The following is a 9,647-nucleotide window of genomic DNA, read 5'->3' as shown; positions in this document are numbered from 1 at the left end:
AAGGAAATCAGTCCTGAGTGCTCATTGGAAGGACAGATTGTGAAGGTGAGGCTCCAATACTTTGGCCATCTCATGAGAAGAGAAGACTCCCTGGAAAAGACCCTGATGTTGGGAAAGATGGAGGGCACAAGGAGAAGGGGACGGCAGAGAATGAGATGGTTGGACAGTGTTCTCGAAGCTACCAGCATGAGTTTGACCAAACTGCGGGAGGCAGTGGAAGACAGGAGTGCCTGGCGTGCTCTGGTCCATGGGGTCACGAAGAGTCGGACACGACTAAACAACATTATTAATTGAAATTATATTCCACCCTCTACCCAGCGGTCTCAGGCAGTTTTTAGAAAAGATCAGGGTGGTTCAAAGGTATTCTTTGCATAAGAATGTAAGAGCCTGCTGGATCAGGCCAATGGCCTATTTAGTCCAGCAAGCTGTTCTCACAGTGACCAGCCAGATGTCTGGGAATCTAGCAAGCAGAACATGAGCACAAGGGCCCATTCTCCCCCTCCAATGGTTTCCAGTGACTGGTATTGATTGAATTGGCCTAACCAGCTTCTAAAGCCCTGCAAGTTGGTGGCCATCACTGCCTCCTCCTGAGGGAGCAAGTTCCATTGTTTGACTATGCTGTGTGTGAATAAGTACTTAAAAAAAAATCTGTCCTAAATCTTCCAGCATTTCCCTTCCTTGGACGTCCATGAGTTCAAGTGTTCGGAGGGAGAAAAATAATTCTCCATGCCATGCATAATTTTATAAGCTTCTATCATGTCGCCACTCGCTCTCCTTTTCTCTACACTAAAATGCCCCAAATGTTGCAACCTTTCTTTGCAGTGGAATCGCTCTATCCCTTGATCACTTTGGTTGCCCTTTTCTAATTTTTCCAACTCTACAATATCCCTTTTGAGCTGAGATGACCAGAACTGGGCACAGTACTCCAAATATGGCTGCACCATAGATTTGCATAACATTATTAATACTGGCTACACATGCACTTTCACATTAAACTAGTAGTGTTCTTATATAGTAGGAAAGGCTTTAATCCCAATTCCACAAGCATGTAACAGGAAGTTTTCATTACTTTAAGATAATTGCATCCAATATATTAAGCTGTTTCCGCCTTAGGTGACACGCTCCTCGTTCATAGCTGTCAAATTTCCCTTTTCTTGTGAGGAATCCTATTCAGAATAAGGGAATTTCCCTTTAAAAAAGGGCAACATTGACAGCTATGTCCTGGTTTGCTTCTGTGAGAACAAGCTATACCCTTAAGGTATAGAACCATGGAAAGAACCATGAAAGAACCATGGGAATACAAGAGAGTTCAACACAGCTATTGAGTCACATATTACATATTTAGAACCTGGCACTTTCAGTAATGTTTGTTTTGCCAGCACTCTAGTACACGGCTCCAAAAGAACTCGGAGCCTCCTCTAACAGCTTGGATAGCAAAACCACACCTACCCTCCACCAGGCAACTGTCACTTGCAAGTTTAAAGTGCTACCACTCATTTTCTCACTCAAAAGGGTGAAGGTAAGAATAAAACTTGACACACTCAGATTTCAAATCAAATCTTTATTTTCATTCAAGCCTCAGCTGACATCTTTAGGCAGAAAAAATACCACATCAGAAGTAGCTAGAAAGTACGCCTTATTTAACAACTAGAATGACTAAAGATTACACTTCAAGAATTTCAGTGATACAGAGATCCTTTGCTTTAGTCATGCCAATAGTGCCAAGTGAGGAATATACAGAGAATGAGATGGCTCAGTTAGTGCCCTCGCTAAGGCATTGTACAGTATAAACTGGTATTTGGTGGAGGGGACTGAAGCACAGACAACATTTATGCCACCATAATGGAAGCACCAGGACTGAGCAAATGTTTGATACAAGGAGCGGGGCGGGGAAGGAACCTTCACAATGGATCATTTAAACAGCAAAAGAACATTTACCAGGAAATACAAAAATACTTAAGAGGGAATGCTTAATACCCTCAGAAGCTGTGGTTTAAAGAAAGCCAAGAGAATGGAGTTCTTGTCTTCTTAAAGGCGCTACGATTGGCCTGACAGTATGTAAAATAAGTCTCTGAACTTCAGGTTTAAATGTCACTGAAGAGAGAGACAAGTATGGGCTCAACACATTTGTTCACAAATAACTCTTATGAAGCAAGAATAAGAGGCTTGCTGATCTGCACCTTTTGCTCAGCCTGAAGACTTTGCATTATGGTAAGTAAATTCCTTTTTGTATGATGCATACTTCAAAGCATAGTAACATCTAAACAGTTTCAAACCAGCCTCCATATAATTTTAGCAAAGCAGAAGATTAAATGTTCTTTCACTTAACAGGCATGCAAATCAAACTACCAAATTACACAAGAGTTTATTGTAAGGGATTAAAGGACTATAAATTATTTAATCCGGGACAAGCCTATCATAAACATCTAAGACAGATAGGGGCAAAAAAGTTTGGGAAATCACTCCATCAGAATATTTTACCAAGGGGTAATTTTTTAGTATTCATGTCAAAATGTGGTGAATAGTTTTGCTTTTCAAGCTATGGCATCCCCTTTTTCAAGTACATTGAAGCAATCATATACTAAATTGAAACACTTATTGGCTATTTGTAGAAATTGTTTTTTTCACAGCAAGCAAAGTCACTTACAGAATGCAATGAATTTTTTTCAGTGCTTATTTCAGAAAGATTCCATCTTACGATTGTACAGATTGAGGTAAACAACTGAAGCCTAGGTGACCATTACGATAAGTAGAGACTTATTGCCTAGGCTGTCAGAACTATCCAAGAGTTTCAAGATTAAAATGCTGAACAGGTTTTTTTTTATTTATTTAAGTCCAGTAATACAAAAAATAGCCACTGGGATGCTTGCCACATTTCTACCTATTCCAGTTGTGAGCTTTTTGTTTAATTGTTCCTTGGTGTAGCCAAACACTAGGACTCTATGGTGGCAAAACCTTCTAGTCAAGTAAGTTGTGTTTAGTTAGAATTGGTACAGCCACAAAATAAATGCATTCAATAAGCATTTACTACCTCAGAAGCAACATACTTTAAAAAAAACTAAAGCACTCTTATTTGTAAAGTCCCTAAGGCTGTTTTTCTCCTTACATGCAAGGTGAAGTATACATATAATGGTTTAGAGGCATCAGCTTAGTGTGTGGAAGTATAACATCAATATATTGTTATACACGTGAGGGAGAGAAGAAGCATCAGTGACATTTCAACATTCGTTGTTATCAATTTAAGCAAGATTTGGAGATCAGAGAGAAGTTTTTGTAGTGGGTACAAGATCCAAGAACTTAGATCATATACACAACACAATGAATTTGCATGTAAAGTTATGCAACAGCTACCATAATATCAGTTCACAGCAATTTCAAACACACAGGCCAATTCCTCCCAATAGCAAGTCACACATTTAACAATAACTTGATCTTTTCAGAGCAAGCACATGTAAAGGATGTGCAAGAGTTAAAGAACAGCCAAGACAAGTAGTAAAAAACACATTTTATTTATATGGAAAAGCTTCAAGTCAATTTTGTTAAAAGGTCAGAGATTATACTGCCCTTATGGGATAAAAAAGTCAGCTGTGAATAGAACAAAATTAGTTACATTTCTTTCTACAGAGTAGTGCAATTAGTTCACATTGCAATAAAATTAAGTATGCAACAGAATCAAAACCAAGTGTTTCTCCATAATCAGTATACTGAGAATTAGAGTGCAAAGTTTGTTTTAAGAAGTTTATCAGTTTATAGAGCATTCCTCTGGGGAGGAATAGTTCACTCATTTAATAGCAGTTGTATTTTTTTTTTCAATACTGTGCAGAAAGTCTAAAGTGAGTTGACTTGCATGGTAAATAAAATATAGTCTATACAGTAAAAAAATACAAATTATACAATGAACTAACAAAGAATGAAATTCAAACACAGACTTACAGGACTGACATCTCAAAGACACACAGAATATCTCTCATGTAACACCTAGTTTTTCAGCAAAAATAATTTGGTTGCTCTACAACTGCATTATGGATCTTGTAGGCTGGAGACAGAGATGTCCACGTATCTTTAAAAAACATAATAAATGTCTTTTGCAAAGCATACAAAAAGGATAAATACTCTCATCACAGTCTTCAGGTTAATTTTCGTAGTTATTTCCTTGTTCCAGAAACACACTTATATGGGTGAAAATCAAAAAGGGCTTCATGGTACACTGAAACAGTAAACTGTGCTCCATTTACTTCTAATTTTGAAAAAACCCTAGAATTTACAGTACTCTGGTATATATGAAAAAGTCTTCAAAGTTTACATTGCATATTTCTGTGTCCATTCTCTTGCATGTCTGTTGTATCTGTAAAAGAAAACAAAAGTGAAAACACACAAGCTTAGGATTCGCAGTGTTGCCAACAAATTTATTCAAGGGCTTATTTAACAATCTTATTCGGTTATATGTTGCACCCATGCCCACACTTGGGCAAAAGAGCAGGTGCTGAGCAGAAAGCAAAACAGCCTTGGACGATGCAAAGTCTTAACACCTAAGAGTAGCAGATGGTTTTGGTGCATTTTAATGGTTCTGCATTTTATAGATACAGTATTTTAAAGTGTGTTGATTACTGTTATGTCTTATTTATTATTTTCTATTTTGTGTTTTAATATTATTATTATTTGTATATCATCCTGAAGTCTTTGGAAGGAAGGGTGATTTGGAAATGCAGCTAATAATTAATGATTTTCCAAGGCAAGAGAACCCCATGATGCACACCTATTGCTTCCATTGTATAATATCATGGCTGTCTGCACACAATCAGTGTGTACATTTGCATCCTTCCTGGTCCGTCAGAGCTTAGGATACAAGCTGAATAGAGTTTGCTAGTCCAGCTGAAAAGCTGTGTACAGTCACAGACTGAACATGGTGATGTGGGATGTTATCCAATGCTAGTAGAATTTAATGGGTATGACTAATTTAGATTCATTAATTTCAATGGGTCTACTCTGAGTTGGATTTAGTTGACTACAAGACATGAATTGCAACTGATGGACAGTAACTTGATAATGGGCAGCACCACTATGCAAGATACAAGACAGGGCTGCACAGAGATTACAACATGGGATAATTCCGAAGTACAGACTTTGGAGTGGCAATCTGTAACCTTTACAATGCCTTCATATTGCTACACCTCAACATCTTTTCCCCTTTCTCAACCTTACAATTTAAGAGACAGACGTTTACAAACTGAATTACAACAAATATTATCCAACACGTGCAGGATTGTTGCCATCTTCCTGAATCAAACGTGTACACGAATTAGCCTAGTTACCTTCATTAGGCTGAGTACGATACTTACAGCCTGTCAAACAAGCACCTATAATAACAACCATCTCAATCTGCTCACAAACTAGGATGCCACACAGGTAAAGACAGTGAACCTCTTAGCTAGTCTAAATTAGCTTAAAGTCTAGGCTCAAAGCAAGGGAAGTATGCTGAACCACAGACTAAAGATGATATGACTGAACACAAGGTCAGTTTGATGACACCCCAAAAAGTTCAATGAGGTTCTCTTCCAAACATTTGTAGGGACACAAAGGTGGGTGTCCAGAACTTTGCAAAGCAATTTGTTATCTAGAAATTGGCTCAAACATTAAAGCCAAGCTGGCAGATCAGTGAACTTTAGGATAAGTAATACATCAGAAAAAAGGAAGGAACAAGGCTGACATGGTATACAAGTTAAATAATTCTACAGACTAACTGCTGCTTCAAACTGAGGAATGCAAATTTAAAATTTTCTACTTATGTCTTTAGTGGCCCAAGTATGCAAGATGTCAAAATGGAACACTGTAAACATTCTGAAGTAGTACAGTTGTTTGTAAGCTTTTTAAAAAATCCATTTTTATGTTAAAAAAAACCTTATGGGTGATATCCAACGTGAGTCCTATTCAAGAGTACACCCGCTGAAATCAATGCAGCTCCTCTGTTGCGTATCACTCTATCAGAGTAGGCAAATCGTAAGTGAGGTGAGAGGCTAAGAATATAAAAACCAACTGATTCAGATTTTTAAAAAATATATCCATACTTACTTTTCCTTGTCTGACTTGTAGATTTGTGCAATATCTGGTACTAAAGGGTCATCTGGATTAGGATCACAAAGTAAAGAGCATATGGACAAAAGAACTATATTAAAAAGAAAAAAGATAAGTTAAAGAGTGTTTATGACATGAATGTGATAGTAAAGGTCAAGAGGTAGATGCAAAGTTTTTCTCCTTTATAGTAATGCAGATTTTCAAACTTTATTGAACAATATGTCTTCCAAAATAGTAGATTATGTACATGGTCACACAGCCAATGCATCTGGGTATAAGATCCTGTGGAAAACTTTGAAGATCAAACACCTCTGTCTAGGTCAGGGGTATGCAACCCGTGGCTCCGGAGCCGCATGTGGCTCTTTTACACCTTTGCCGTGGCTCCGGGGCGGATACTAGCGAGGGGAGGAGGCGCATTGTGTGCCCCGATACCCCCTACTGTGGCGGGCGCTGTACTGGCTATGACGTCGCATGGGGGCGGTGCGTGCGTTAGTCACCAACCGTCCAAATGTCACCTTCCCGCCCGCTGTCAGATTAAGGTAAGAAACAATATATGCAGTGTTATATTTGTTTTAAATATCGCAATGGTTTTGCGGCTCCCAGTTTTTTTTCCCCTTCGGAAACTGGTCCAAGTGGCTCTTTTTGTCTTAAAGGTTGCAGACCCCTGGTCTAGACTCATAGAATCATAGAATCATAGAGTTGGAAGAGACCACAAGGGCCATCGAGTCCAACCCCCTGCCAAGCAGGAAACACCATCAGAGCACTCCTGACATATGGTTGTCAAGCCTCTGCTTAAAGACCTCCAAAGAAGGAGACTCCACCACACTCCTTGGCAGCAAATTCCACTGTCGAACAGCTCTTACTGTCAGGAAGTTCTTCCTAATGTTTAGGTGGAATCTTCTTTCTTGTAGTTTGGATCCATTGCTCCGTGTCCGCTTCTCTGGAGCAGCAGAAAACAACCTTTCTCCCTCCTCCATGTGACATCCCTTCATATATTTGAACATGGCTATCATATCACCCCTTAACCTCCTCTTCTCCAGGCTAAACATGCCCAGCTCCCTTAGCCGTTCCTCATAAGGCATCGTTTCCAGGCCTTTGACCATTTTGGTTGCCCTCCTCTGGACACGTTCCAGTTTGTCAGTGTCCTTCTTGACAATGCCTTCCTTTAAACTAGATGCATTTTCAGCTATAAATCATAATCAGAAACAGGGATGGTGGCGTTAAATTGGGCATAGTATTTCTCCAAATAGTTACCTTTAGATACAGTCAGAGCAGGTGACCACTGTGACCTCAGGATATCAAGACAAATACTCCCATTACTATTTATGTTTGGATGGTATATTTTTGTTGTGAATGCAATCTGCAACAGAAGAATGGTTACATATTTTTACAGAGTTCTAATCACACACGCTGTCCTTTTCTTACTCTGTATTTTATTTCTCCATCTGACATCTCTAAAAGCCGAATACCTTGGCTTGATCACAAGTAGTGATACGTTCTGTTACACAATCTGTTACGAATGCACAAGGAGTATTAGCTATAGCTGTTCCCTGGGTAAGATGATATAAAAAGTGCCTTATGGGCTATGCAGAACATGACGATCCAATTCATCTAGCAGCAGCTAAATGCAAGCTCCACAGAAAACATACAACCACTTAAACAGATTTAAGCAGTAATTCCTATTTTACCTTTATATGTACAATTCTAGCAAAGTTAAGAATGTCAAAAATTAAGATTAGCAATGGGATAGCGCAAAGATGCATTAAAGCAATTTGCTTATTAAAGGAGTTACAGACCAATAGTTTTAAAAAATGCATTTGAGGAAAATGGGGTTCGTTGGAAACATACCAAGATCAATAATGTCAGAGAAGCTCTGCGTAGAGACCAATAGGTTTAGGTTTATTAAATTTATACATCACTTCTAACTAAAGAAGCCGCAAAGTGATTTACATCCAAAGTAAAATAAAATAGTAAAATCACAAGCATGGTTAGAAATGTGTTTTAACAGATCAATAGGCCAGATTGGTATTCTGCAAAAACGTCACAGAATTTCCTGCATCATGGTTACTTTACCTTTTACCTTTCATGGTCAATAAGCTGTGTGTGGAAAGAGTTCCTGGAATAAATAACTCATTTTAAGAGTTTCACAAAGCTCTTGGCTAGGCCCTCTTTAATTCTCTCTTGCTTCAATAAGTTAGTTATCTATGCTATTCTATACTGATCCTTCCAATGTATTTAGCCTCAAAACAACAAATACATCAAAACAGATGTCAAACCCTATTCTAAAAAGCGCATGCTACATTTAATTTTCATTTCTTTTGCACATTACACTTAATTCAGAAAAGCACATTTCACATTTAAAAGATTACCTTTGGTGGTTTGAATGGGTAGTCTGTTGGGAAATGTACTGTGAGAAAAAACACTCCCCCTTGATATGCACTATCAGGCTGGAAAGCAAGCAAATTAACAAGGTAATGCTTTCATTCTTCACCAGTGTCTCCCTAGTACACTTTGCCCAAGTTCAAAGCCTTAGTCCTCCTCTTCTTCAACAGACATATTCTGTGGCCGCCACACTCTATGTTACAGGAACCCACACCATTCAGGGCATGATGCAAAAACTAAAATGTAGTATTAGGTCATCATGGAATTTTTGCAAATTCTGCTCATTCTTTTTTTTTAAAAAAGAAAGTGTTTGCAGGCTCAGATCTAGTGTGTATAGAAGCATAACCCAGAAGAGGTTTCAAAGTATATTTTGCAGAAATCCCCCCTACCTGAGAAATACAAGTTAATGAAATTCAAAAGGCAGAGCATTGAATACATAGAAACTGAAGAATACCACAATGTGATGCACATTTGAGGGGCAGATTTAAAGTATCTTTCCCCACTTCGTTTTGATCAGGAGGATGCAGCTCAAATTACTGAAGAATATATGTGTGTGTGTGTGAGAGAGAGATGAACTCAATGGCCATATCACTTTTAACCACAGAGAAACAATTGTATCACTTAAAAAAACAACTCCTCAATATGTTGTTCTCTACACACCTTAGACCACACACAAATTTCTGACTGTATGCATCTTTTTAACTTGAGGTTTTTAAAAGCAAATAGGAATAACAGCCCATTTTATTATGAAGGCACATACCAGAAAGTATATATTAATTAGCAAATTAGGTTTTGAAAACATGCTTATGTAATTCCTATCCAGGTATGGCTCTATTTGTTCATATTTGACCTATCATGATATCAATACCATTTTTGTGTTGAAGATAATACAATAAAATACAAGCTTAATCAAAATAAACTGTAATCAAGCTAAAACTTGAAAGAGAAAGGTTACCGTATTTTTCGCTCTATTGGACGCACCGGACCATAGGACGCACCGGACCATAGGAGGGGGAGAACAGGGAAAAAATATTTTTTCCTTGTTCTCCCCCTGTTAAACAAGGTGCGTTCAAGGTGCATTCACCCGAGCCTATGGAGCTGTTACGTCTCGCTGTTCTGCCCTCCGTCTCGCTAGCAAGGGACAGCCTTGCTAGCCTCTGCAGGAGAGCGGGGTGAGAGGCTTTGCGCACAGC

General features: G+C 38.5%; 1 protein-coding gene across 2 annotated transcripts in view; it reads right to left on the bottom strand.

Moving 5' to 3' along the window:
* Positions 1-1,546: 1,546 nt before the first annotated feature.
* UBE2D1 (ubiquitin conjugating enzyme E2 D1) overlaps positions 1,547-9,647 on the bottom strand; it is a 29,655-nt gene continuing 21,554 nt past the window's right edge. For both annotated transcript variants that reach the window (XM_083441482.1, XM_083441483.1), the window contains 4 exons: positions 8,442-8,519; positions 7,327-7,432; positions 6,070-6,163; positions 1,547-4,345 (listed from right to left, as the gene is read on the bottom strand). In XM_083441482.1, coding sequence (XP_083297608.1) covers positions 4,300-4,345; positions 6,070-6,163; positions 7,327-7,432; positions 8,442-8,519 — 324 coding nt within the window. In that variant the 3' untranslated portion in view covers positions 1,547-4,299. The remainder of the gene's footprint in view (positions 4,346-6,069; positions 6,164-7,326; positions 7,433-8,441; positions 8,520-9,647) is intronic.

This window comes from Podarcis tiliguerta (genome assembly GCF_965153285.1).
Source record: "Podarcis tiliguerta genome assembly, chromosome: 5".
Lineage (NCBI taxonomy): Eukaryota > Metazoa > Chordata > Lepidosauria > Squamata > Lacertidae > Podarcis > Podarcis tiliguerta.
This window is presented reverse-complemented; position numbering and strand designations above follow the sequence as displayed.